This window comes from Erinaceus europaeus, chromosome 16 (genome assembly GCF_950295315.1).
Source record: "Erinaceus europaeus chromosome 16, mEriEur2.1, whole genome shotgun sequence".
Taxonomy (NCBI): domain Eukaryota; kingdom Metazoa; phylum Chordata; class Mammalia; order Eulipotyphla; family Erinaceidae; genus Erinaceus; species Erinaceus europaeus.
The window spans coordinates 17,286,270-17,298,706 of record NC_080177.1 but is presented as its reverse complement, the minus strand read 5'-3'; the positions used below and the strand labels follow the sequence as shown (position 1 = coordinate 17,298,706).

The following is a 12,437-nucleotide window of genomic DNA, read 5'->3' as shown; positions in this document are numbered from 1 at the left end:
AAATTGTCTTTTTTTTTTTTAAAAAACCACAAAATGCAGTATTTCTCAGTGAGCATCATCAGAGGTTGAGGGGAGGCTTATGGCTGTGCTATGCCAAATGTTGGCAGAGCTAATAGGAAAGTGGCAATCTTCACGTTAAGGGAACTCTTTTTTTTTTTTTTTCCTTTAAGCCATACTACTAACTCAATATCTGGAATTCCTCACAGGGCTGAGAAAAAGATTATGAATGCTGCTAGCAAACTTGTTGCAATGGCCAAATTGCTGGAATCGCCTATTTCTAATAAATCCCAGAGCAAAACTACACAGTCAGGTATGTCAAAGTGACTCACTTGAAGAATTTTTATCTCCTTTTAGAGAGCTAATATTTCCAGGATTGAAAGAAAAAACAAACCAGCAATATAGTGAGAGTTTATAGACAAAGTTGTATGTTTCACTTAAGCTAGAGACTTATAAAGAGTAGCATTTCAGTTTTGTCATCAGACTGCGCCTTCCTGTCAAAGTGCTATTGCCTTTTCCATCTCTGGAAGTGATAGAGAAGATTTTAAACAGCAAAGGAAGAAGAGGGAGAGGGAGAGGGAGAGAGAAAGGCAGCAGGAGTAGCAGAACTGGGTAGAGCTTCTTTGAGAGGCTCTGAGCATCCATATGCCTGGAATACTAGCCACTAGGGCTCCCTATTCCACAGCTCACTCTTTGCCATCTCACTTGCAATTCTTTTAAAGGGGACACAAGCAGATGCCATGCTTAGAGTATAAAAGATTAGGGAGCTGGGCAGTAACGCAGCAGGTTAAGTGCGCATGGTGCAAAGGGCAAGGATTGGCGTAAGGATCCCAGCTCTGGCTCCCGGCTCCCCACCTGCAGGGGGGTTGCTTTACAAGTGGTGAAGCAGGTCTGCAGGTGTCTTTCTCTCCCCTTCTTTGTCTTCCCCTCCTCTCTCGATTTCTCTCTGTCCTATTCAACAACAATAGCTATGACAACAATAACAACTACAACAAGGGTAACAAAATGGAAAAAGAAGAATATAGAAGATTATTATTATTTTAAGATAGAGATAGTCAAATCGAGAGGGAAGAGGGAGAGAGGAAAATAGACATCTGCAGCCCTGCTTCACCACTTACAAAGCTTTCCCCCTGCAGGTGGGGATGGAGGCTTGAGCCTGGGTCCTTGTGCACTGTAACATATGCGCTCAACCAGTTGTGCCACCACCTGGCCTCCTGAACATGTAAGATTCAACCAAGAGTTATCCAGTAAAAAAACCAACATAAACACACACACAGAGTCACACACACACCAGCAAACTCAAAGCAGAACAACAACAACAACAAAAAAAAGTCTAGTAGAAAATATACCTGTTGGGACAGCATTAGGATTTATTAATGTTAGAAAATTATTCTCAGAAAGATGCAAGAAGATGTTGTAGAGAAAACTAACCATTAGTAACATGTTTCTGTTTTCAAAGCTAGGATATAAATATGATAACTCTAGTCATTTTGAGAAAAATATAGTCATAAATACAAGTATTAGATTTTAATATTATCCAAAGAGGGTTAGAATATACCTATGTGTCTTTTAAACTTTAGGGGGATCAAGGAGGAGGAAAATCACAGCTAGAAAGCATGGTGAGATAGGGAATAATAATAGATTGAAATGTTAATAATCATACTAAATGTAAATGGGTTAAATTTATCAGAAGGTGATAGCTTTCACTTTAAATATTTTGGGTATATGTTGTTTTTTTCACAAGAACATTCGCAACTCAAAGTAAAGGAATAGTGAATGACATGTCAGGGGAGCCAGGCAGTTGGTTGGTTCACTCAGTTAAGCACACATAGTGCAAAGCGCAAGGACCCTTGCAAAGATCCAGGTTCAAGCCTCCACTCCCCACCTATAAAGGGAAAGCTTCACAAATGTTGAAGCAAGTCTATCTCCCTCTCTACCTCACCCTCTTCTTTGAATTTCTCTCTGTCCTAGCCAGTGAAATGGAAAAAGTGGCCACCAAGAGCAGTGGATTCATAGTGCTTGCATCAAGCCACAACATATAACCCTGGAGGCAAAAAAAAAAGATATGTGAGGATATATTGAGCTGATATTTATAAATCATAGGTAAAGTATATAATATTAAGATAAGTTGGAGTTAGTGTGACATGGGGCTAAAGTGATAGTGCATAATAATAATCACTCCAAGAAGCTTTAATTCTCTCTCTCTGGCTTGATACTAAATATATGTTTTAATACTGGTTAATTAATACGTAGCTGTTATATTTAATTATGGTGTGATTGACATATGACACTGTTAGTTTCAGTGTGCGATATAATGATCTAACACTTAGATACACTTTGAAATGACCCACAGTGAAGTCTAGTTACCATTCACCATCATGCATAGCTGCAAGCATTGGTGTTTGTGTGTTGAGACCTATAGGGATTGCCTCTGTTGGGCTGGAGAGATAATCTCGCTGGGTAAGGCTTGTCCTCTGCCACCTTCATGACTCAGATTCAGGCCCAGCACCACAAGGGAATGTCATGCCACCAGGGGAAACTCTCATACTATGGTGTCTCTTCGTCTCTCTCAACCTGAATGAAAAAAATCGGCCCAGGAACTGTGAAGTCGCACGCACATGAGAGCCTGGATCCACACACACATGAAAGACTTGTTACACTCATAGCAACTCCCAGAGATGTCATAGAATGCTAATGACTGTCACTGAGACATTTACGTCCACATGACTTATTTCCTGTCTGGGGATTTTTATTTTTTGACCTCTTTCCCCCATTTGTCCTCTCTTTTTACCTCCCCCGATCAACTTTTGCTGTGTGTGTGTGTGTGTGTGTGTGTGTGTGTGTGTGTGTATTCTAAAGCTACCACCAATCTGTTCTCTCTGCGTATGTGAGCTTAGGTTTAGTTTTTTTTCCTCCTCAGAAAATTAAAAACAGTACTGCCATATATGATCCAGCAATTCCACTTATGAATATTTGTCCAAAGAAAGTGCAAATACTGATTTGTAAAGATAAGTGCCTCCTGTGTTCACCATGTCCAATATACAAGATCCGAAGCTAGCTTAAGTATTCATCACTGAGTGGATAAAGATGTGTGTATACCACAGAGAGGTGCACACACACACACACACACACACACACACACACACACACACACACACACACACGTTCTGAAATACTACTCAGTAATGGAAAAGAATGGACTCTTTTCATATATAGAAATTGTCACTTGACGGTAGGTAGCCTTGAGTACATTACACTGAGTGAAATAAGATAAAGATAAAACAGCATTTTTTTGTACATAAAAAAATAGCTGTAGAATATGCATGCACACACACACAGAGCAGAAGCTGATGGAAATGCATATGAGAAGTTTGGTAATTTCCCAGTCATAATTGGGGGATTTTGAACATATCTCAGGAAATGGTTTTTGTTTTTTTGTTTTTTTTTTTAGACTCCTGGAGAGCTTAAAACAGAGATTGTTCAGGAATCCATGAGTCTGATGTTTGAAACATTCCTCAAATAGGAGCACATGTGTTACTGTATAAAATTCAGATTGATGGTGTGAAAGGAGAGAGGAATGTCTAGAGTAACAGTAATGTCCCCAGGAGAGGCAGACTCTCTTCATGAAAACTAGGGACCAAGAAACAGTACAGTAAGCATCTTACTGGGTGCTACACAGCTTCCCCTCTGCCCTTTTATGTCTTGACTCATTTTATCAGATCAGCTTTTACTATATGTTTCTATGTGTGGGAGAATGGGCTATGCTCACTGTCGGCAGTAGGGTTTGTTCAATAAGTTTTCTTCATGAAAAACACCATACTTGACATCAAAGGATACATTTGTGGAGTTGAGTCTTGAAATGCTATAGTCTCTACTGTGGAAAACAAATAGTTCAGGTGGATAGCAATTGTATCAGATTTCAATAACAAACTTACCTAGCTTTATCTAATGTATATATGTATAGAATTTTTTTGTGTGTCAGAATTTTCTTTTTGCTGAAATTGTCTGTCTACATGATTCGACCACTTTCAGTGGTCTCTTTTTATATTGTATTTTTTTTATTTTTTATTTATAAAAAGGAAACACTGACAAAAACCACAGGATAAGTGGGGTACAACTCCACACAATTCCCACCACCAGAACTCCGTATCCCATCCCCTCCCCTGATAGCTTTCCTATTCTTTATCCCTCTGGGAGTATGGATCCAGGAACATTATGGGGTACAGAAGGTGTAAGGTCTGGCTTCTGTAACTGCTTCCCCACTGAACATGGGAGTTGACGGGTCGATTTTTTTTTTTTTTTTAAGATAGTGAGAGCCACAACATTGCCACTCTGCCACTTGTAAAGGACCCCCACCCCCAATACAGTGCTCCCATGAGGTGGCCAGGGGTTTGAACCCAGGCTCTCATACATGGCAAAGTGTGTACTCTACTGGATGAGCCATCTCCCATATCCATCTTAAGAATTTCTAAAATATTCAGTATTGATGCATTTTCTTTGAGGAAGATTTAAATGCAAATGCTTTCTTTCCTTTTCTTTTTTGAGAAGACATAGTTTTCCCTTCTCTTTCAATATTAATTTTCTCCTAATTTTGTATCCTCCTAATTCTGTATCTCCTTGTATATATTAGCACAACCTGTGACTTCAGAGATGATGGGAACTGAAAAGCCAAAACGAAATGACGTGAACCAGAATATACCATATCACACTGAAAGCAAATCCAGCAGCGTAAAAACTGTCCCCAGAAGTATGTGTGACCAGGTCCCCAAGAGGAGGACAGCTTGTAACTTGCAGAAACGGTTGGAAAATACACAGCAGGGGGACATCAAGCATGTGGGTCCCAAAGGGTCACATTCAGATATTCAGTTTGGGAATGGCAGTTACAGACACCTGGATGCTTCACCACAGGGTGTTACTCCTGAGTTTGTTCCTTGCGAAGGCGAAAGCTTGGCTTTGCACTGGAAGAGAGAGCTGGGTGACACTAGCTCTGAATCACTCCTACACTCAGACACTTCCCCTTTTCTTGGATCTGGTAGAAATAAACCTTCATTGAGATTCACAGGCATCTCTGAAACTGGATGTACACAGATACCGTTCCAAGATCCTAACGAGAGACTTGGCTTGAAAGTATACAAGGGTGATCCACTCACAGAAAAAGAAAACATCCTATCTGAGACTATTAAAAGCTCAGGTGTGCAGGAAACTCCCGTGAAGGACGGAGGGGATCTCAGTGACTTGGGGAGCTGGCATTCCAACTGTGTCACACCGCTCTGTGACAGTCCCGAAGGGTCATTTTCACATGGTGGACCCCAAGAAATCCTAGATATGCTCACAGAATCTGTGGATTTCAAGCCATTTTCAGCAATCAGTTGTCTTTCTGATTCAGAGAAAAAGAACGTAACGTCTCAACCAGTGAAGTGTCCACGAGGCCCTGCTTCAGACCTGTCACAGGGAGGCATGAAATGCCAGCCAGGGAAGATCAGTCCAAGTCATCAGAGGGCTGATATACTGAAGTCAGAACCCAAACCACTGAGCAGCATGCTACCATCTTCCTTACACTGGCAGCCTGCCCAAAACATAATCGCTCCTCTATCAAGCCAACAAGATAGTGGCTTTGATAGCCCTTTCATCAACTTAGAATAACTGCTGTACAGTATCTAAGAAGAATCATTAATATAATAAGGGTACAGGGAAGGAAGGCTTAATTCTGAAAACATGTGGCCTCTGCCTGTTTTGAGATGGCTTAATAACATACGACTATCGCATGAGTAAAGTATTCTCATAAAATTACTGGAGAACGTTGCATTAATCTTCCAACGGCTGGTGTATGTGTAATTCTGTTTCTGTGTGGTGCTTGTATTTGGCTGTGAAACCGTCTTATTTTTATACTGCTAAATTAGTTCTCTGTGGAGTGTTAAATTATTTAAATAAATATGTATGGTCTGTAGAATTGTTATGAATTATTTTGTGATTCATAGTAGAAGAATGTTGCATTGGCATATTCAGAATTCATCCAGAGAAAACAACTTGAATAATTTCCATGTATGACTACTTAGCCAAACTGAAGATTTGAAATTAGGCATGTTTAATGAGACTGGGCTGACTCTAGACATCCTTTTCCTGGAAACAAATCTACTCAGAATGCTGACCCTTGGTAGAAAAAATGTTTTGCAAAGATTGCCACAAAATGTATAGCTGTGTCTTGGTATGATTATTTAAAATATGTCAGAATTTTTTTTTTCAGTTAACATTTGCGTTATTTCTAATCTTTTATGATACCTGGGGACATTCTTTGCCTCTTTCATTGTCTTTTTTTCATCAGAAACTTACTTATTTACATATCTATTAGTAATTTTAAAATTATTTTTATTATAATTGTAAGTAATTTTTACAAAAGTTTATGACTTCACACCCACACATAGTGTGTATAAAGTTACTGCACTCTCCACCAAAGTTCTCACAAAATCAGAGATTGAATGTTAACGATCTTTTGCAAGTTCGTGGAATCATTTTGTAGTTGCCCTTCATATTTACTTGTTTCACTTAGCATAACCACCTCCAGTAATTACTTTTAAAAAATAGAAATAACCATGATGCCAACCTGACTTCCCTGGGCAGATGACCTCACCAATGCATCCTGGAACCCCATCTCCCCAGAGCTCTGCCGCACTAGGGAACTATGGAAACAGACTCGGGGTATGGATCAACTCCCAATGCCCATGTCCAGTGAAGAAACAATTACAGAAGCCGGACCTCCCATCTTCTACTCCCTATAAAGATTTTTGGTCCATACTCCCAGGGAGATAAAGAACAAGGAAACTTCCAATGGAGGGGAGGGGATATGGAACTCTGGTGGTGGGAACTATATGGAATTGAACCTCTCTTATCCTATAGTCTTGTCATCATTATTAAATCATTAATTAAAATAGAAATAACTACTTTATCTTTTAGCAAAAATATTAGATATTTATCCTCTCTTATAGTGCAGAAATAGCAAATTTATTATTGCTGCAAGTTGAAGGCTATACTTCTAAGCCATGTAGAAATGGGTAATCACTTAAATACTTTTGTTTCTTTTTTCCTTTTTCTTTTTTCTGAATCCATTCCAGATTCACTGCTTCTGAGGCCATTTTTTCCATTTTATTGACTAGGGCAGAAATTGAGAGAGGAGGGGGAGACACAGAGGGAGAAAGTTAGACACCTGTACCCCTGCTTCATCTCCCCTGCAGGTGGGGAACGGGGGCTCCAACTTGGATCCTTGCATGGGTCCTTTAGTTTTCTGTGCATTTAAGCAGAAGCACCACCACCTGGCCCCCAATACTGTTGTTTCTAGATGAATTAATTTGCAGTTCCTAGAGATGATAGAGGTTTTTAGTGTATGCAAGTATAGTCTCCAAAACTGTTAACTGTAGTTTTCTCTTCCTCGCTTCCAGCAGTTTGATGGATTATTTGTGGGTGATCCAGTATATTTTTTTGCCAGGTAAACTTGGCTGCTGGTTGGATAGGTGATGAGGTATGTCCTCTTCCTCCCCCTCCACATTCTCTTCATAACCAACCATCTCAAACAGCAAGACCCAAAAAGAATTCTAGGGCTAGAAAAGCCCTATTACTGGGACTCCTGGCCTGATGAAATTAGCCTGAAAGTCAGCACTGAACTTCAGTGTTTGGGTTGCCATGCAGCTGGGGAAAGAAACATGCCATTTCTGCAAAGTCAGTTCTGATGAGCCAGCACCCTTTGGGGTATCCTTTCTCTAGGAAAGTCTCTTAGGCCAGGCACAATGATACTGAACTGAGAATGCAGCTTATCACTCACCTACTTTATGTCTTTGTTTTAAATCCTTAGGGATTTAACCCCTTGGTCTCAAGGCTGAGCTCAGGAATTGTGCTTTCTGTCCCTTTCATGGTGTCCTGAATCTCTTGGCAGGCATGATTTCAGTAGAAAGAAGTCACTGTATTTCTGGCCCCCTATACACAACCAAGGCACATCTTCATTAATGGTGTGCAATTGAAGAAACGGCAGAACCAAACTACAGCAGTGGTTTATAGCTGTCAGTGGTGGCTTATAGTTTTCAGAACAGAGAGGAGACAGTAGTCCCACAGATGCTATGATGACTTAAGCCCCACTTTAACATGGATGACTTTCACTTGCTCATATTGTGTTAAGGATTTCCATGTATATTTTCATGGGAGATAATAGTTTCTCGTTTTCTTGTGTTAGCTGTGATTTCCTTGGTAAAACAATAGTATTGATCTCATGGCATCAGTTGGAAACTTCCTCTGTCTCAGTTTTCTGAAAGCAGTCTGCGGAATTGATAAAATTTTCTCTGTAACTGTTAGCATTCACTAGGGGAAGTCTTCTAGCTTAACTTGTATTTCTGTGTGAGATGAGAGTGAAGAAGCAATTTTTTAAAAGTTTTATGTGTTATTGAGTAGAGTCATAGAAATTGAGAAGGGAGATAGAGAGACAGAGAGACATCCATAGCTCTACTTCACCACTCGTGAGGCTTTCCCCTTTTGCAGGGTGGGGACAAGGGACTTGAACCCGGGTCCTTCCACACTGTAGCATATGCTCTTAACTAGGTATGCCACTGCCAGCCCCCTGAAGGAGCAATTTTTAAGCAGCTTTTTTTTTTTTTTTTTTTTTAGTTATAGACAGGTTTTCATTTCTTCTGTAGACTTTTTTTTTTTTTTCATTAGTCATTCTTGGTATCTTTAGTCATTTTTGGTTTCTGTGTCATTTATTTTACCTCAGTTGTCTAGTCTGTTGACATAATATTGGTTAAAATGTTCTCTTAAAATACTCCTTATTGGGGGTCGGGCGGTGGCGCAGTGGGTTAAGCGCATGTGGCACAAAGCGTAGGAACCGGCGTAAGGATCCCGGTTCGAGCCCCCGGCTCCCCACCTGCAGGGGAGTCGCTTCACAGGCAGTGAAGCAGGTCTGCAGGTGTCTGTCTTTCTCTCCCCTTCTCTGTCTTCCCCTCCTCTCTCCATTTCTCTCTGTCCTATCCAACAACGAATTGCATCAACAAGGGCAATAATAATAACCACAACGACAACGAAGCTACAACAAGGGCAACAAAAGAGGGAAAAAATAATGGCCTCCAGGAGCGGTGGATTCATGGTGCAGGCACCAAGCCCAGCAATAACCCTGGAGGAGGGAAAAAAAAAAATACTCCTTATTTCAGTCGGACTGTTACTGGCGGCTCCTCTTACATCCCTGCCTTTGGTATTCCGTGTCATTCTAGGTAAAAGTTTATTACTCTTGATTCTTGATCCCCATCAATTTTTGCTTTCTTTCATTTCTCTTTTCCTGTTTCCTATTTCATTGATAACCTTGCTTCTGATCTTTAATTTCTTCTGCTTGTTTTAATTTTGACTTATTTACCAGCTCTGCTGTCCTGCATTTTCCTTCATGCAATATGTCACTAAATCTGTTATTTCCTTTTACCATAAGAACTTTAAATATGCCATCTGAGACAGATATGCCAACAAGAAGTTCTCTGTCTTTTATTTAGACTATTTCTTTTTGTTTTTAAGTGATTCTTTTCTTTTTAGGGTTTATTTAATTTGATAAGACAGAGAAAAATTAAGAGGAGGGTTAGATAAAGAAAGAGAGACAGACACCTGTTTCTCTCACTGCTAGTGAAACTTTCCTCCTGCAGGTGGGGGGCCAGGGGCTTGAACCCAGGTCTTTGTGCATAGTAATGAGCACTTAACCAGGTGCACCACCACTTGGCCTTAATTTACTCTATTTCCAACCTTCACTGAAGAACAGTTTGGTATATTTAGAATTCTTGGTTGACTTCCCCCCCACACACAGGACTTTGAATCATTCAAATACCTTGTAGTTGCCATTGTCTCTGATGAAAAATTTGCTTTTTTGTCTGTGGACTCATTTTATTTGTGATATTATGTTTTCTCTTTTAAGATTTCTCTTTAGTTTTCAGCAATAACCATGGTAGGTCTATGTATGCAATTGTATTTAGTTTTGTTTGGGTTTTGTTTTCAACCTCTGAAATTTATTGATCAATCTTTTTATTAAAATTTGAAGGAGCAAATCAGTGAGATAGTTCACCTTACATACATAAGACCCAGCTTACAACCCTGCTCCTATAGCAGTGGGGGAATCTTCAGCACTGTGGTGTTGCGCCGAACCTCTCTCGGTATGAACAATTCAGCCAGTACAGACTGAGCACACAAGATCTCTTAAAAAAATTTGAGCACACAGTATAATATTGTTACTATAATCCGGAGTGTTGTAAAGCAGACCTTACTCATCTTTTATACCTAAAGTTTGTTTTTGTCTTTTTTTAAAATTTTTTTTTAATATTTATTTTATTTATTCCCTTTTGTTGCCCTTGTTGTTTTATTGTTGTAGTTATTGTTGTCGTCACTGTTGGATAGGACAGAGAGAAATGGAGAGAGGAGGGGAAGACAGAGAGGAGGAGAGAAAGATAGACACCTGCAGACCTGCTTCACCGCCTGTGAAGCGACTCCCCTGCAGGTGGGGAGCCGGGGTTTGAACCGGGATCCTTATGCTGGTCCTTGTGCTTTGCGCCACCTGCGCTTGACCCGCTGCGCTACAGCCCGACTCCCCTGTTTTTGTCTTTGTTTTGCCTCCAGGGGTATCACTAGGGCCTGGTGCCAGCACTACTAATCCACGCTCCTGGCAGCCACTTTTTTCCTTTTTAATTAAATAGGACAGAGAAATTGAGGAGGGAGAGAGAGACAGAGAGGGAGAAAAAAGGTAGACACTTGCAGACCTGATATGCAGCTTGTGAAGCGTCCGCTCTGCAGGTGGGGATCCTGAGGTTTGAACCCAGGTCCTTGCACTTAGTACTATGTGCACTTAATTAGGTCTGGACCCCCTACCTAAAGTTTTCTACCCACTGACCAGCTCATTCCCTCTTCCCTCCTAGTTCACTGCAACCAAGACTCTATTTTCTCTTGCTAAAACAGTTTTATCGTTCATATTTCTCCTATGAATAGAATCATGCAGTATTTGCCCTTTGGGGAGTAGTAGTCTTTGTTTATCAAATTCAACAAAGGAGCTCACAGTTTCAAATATCTGTTTTTCTTGAGTATGGGACACACTTTTTTTTTTAATTTATTTATAAAAAGGAAACATTGACAACACCATAGGATAAGAGGGATACAGCTTCTTCACACAATTCCCACCACCAGACCTCTGTATACTGACCCCTCCCCTGATAGCTTTCCTATTCTTTAACCCTCTGGGAGTATGGACCCAAGATCATTGTGGGATGCAGAAGGCTGAAGGTCTGGCTTCTGTAATTGCTTCCCCACTGAACATGGGCGTTGACAGGTTGATCCATACTCCCAGCCTGTCTCTCTCTTTCCCTAGTGGGGAAGGGCTCTGGGCAAGCGGAGCTCCAGGACACATTGGCATTGGTGGGGTTGTCTGTCCAGGGAAGTCTGGTCACATCCTGTTAGCATCTGGAACTTGGTGGCTGAAAAGAGAGTTAATATACAAAGCCAAACAAACTGTTGGTTAATTATGGACCTAAAGGCTGGAATAGTGCAGGTGAAGCATTGGGGGGGTCCTCCATTTTGTAGATAGCTAGTAGGCATAGTTTAGTTATATTTCAAAGGGCCTGTAGCTATACTAGTGTTTTATTTTTTTGTTTTTATTTTTATTATTATTTTTTGCCTGAGCCTGAAATCTGATATGCAGGTGAATCCTAATTATTGTCTGGGGAGATGATGTCATGGCTGGGAGAAGGACCAAAGGACACACTTTCCTAATTCTTCATATATGCTTCATAACTTTGTTGAAAGCCAGAGATTGTATGTAATGCTGTGTTAGCCTTGGATGTGGTACTTGTTCCTCTGAGGGTAGTTGGTTGCTAGTCACTGTTTTGTTTGATTTGCTTGTTTCGTAAATTGGCCCAGATTTCATTTGCAGAATCTCTTCTTTCTGTTGTATGTCTGCAGATTTCTCTTCTCAGGCATTTATATTTTTTAGTTTTCCATTTCTCTATATTAATATTTTTAACTGGCGACATACTAGATTTGGAGCTGAGCATGTGTGCACCTGGTTGACCACACACTTTCCACAGGATTCATAATTAGACTTCACCAATAGTAATGGACACAATTTTCACTGGTTGAGTTTTATTTTTAGGGTTTCTTTCTTTCTCTCTTTTTTTGATTTGTTCATTTATTTGTATTTTTATTTATTTATTTATTGAGAGAGGTGCAGAAAGAAAGAGAGAGACAGAGACAGAGAAACACCAGAGCACTGCTCAGCTCTGACTTATGGTGGTGCAGGGGATTGAACCTGGGACTTAGGAGTCTCAGGCATGAGAGTCTGTTTGCATAACCGTTATGCTATCTCCCCTGCCTGTATTTTTTTTTTTTATGGGAAGTAATTGTTTACAGTGTAGTCTTTAACACAAAGGCATGGCCTCACATCTCCC

General features: G+C 40.3%; 1 protein-coding gene across 8 annotated transcripts in view; it reads left to right on the top strand.

Annotated features, from left to right (window-relative positions):
- CEP152 (centrosomal protein 152) overlaps positions 1–5,941 on the top strand; it is a 105,975-nt gene extending 100,034 nt beyond the window's left edge. For 7 of the 8 annotated variants that reach the window (XM_060174624.1, XM_060174623.1, XM_060174618.1 and 4 more), the window contains 2 exons: positions 207–310; positions 4,628–5,941. In XM_060174624.1, coding sequence (XP_060030607.1) covers positions 207–310; positions 4,628–5,640 — 1,117 coding nt within the window. In that variant the 3' untranslated portion in view covers positions 5,641–5,941. The remainder of the gene's footprint in view (positions 1–206; positions 311–4,627) is intronic. The other variant, XM_060174625.1, reaches the window with a different exon arrangement.
- Positions 5,942–12,437: the final 6,496 nt, after the last annotated feature.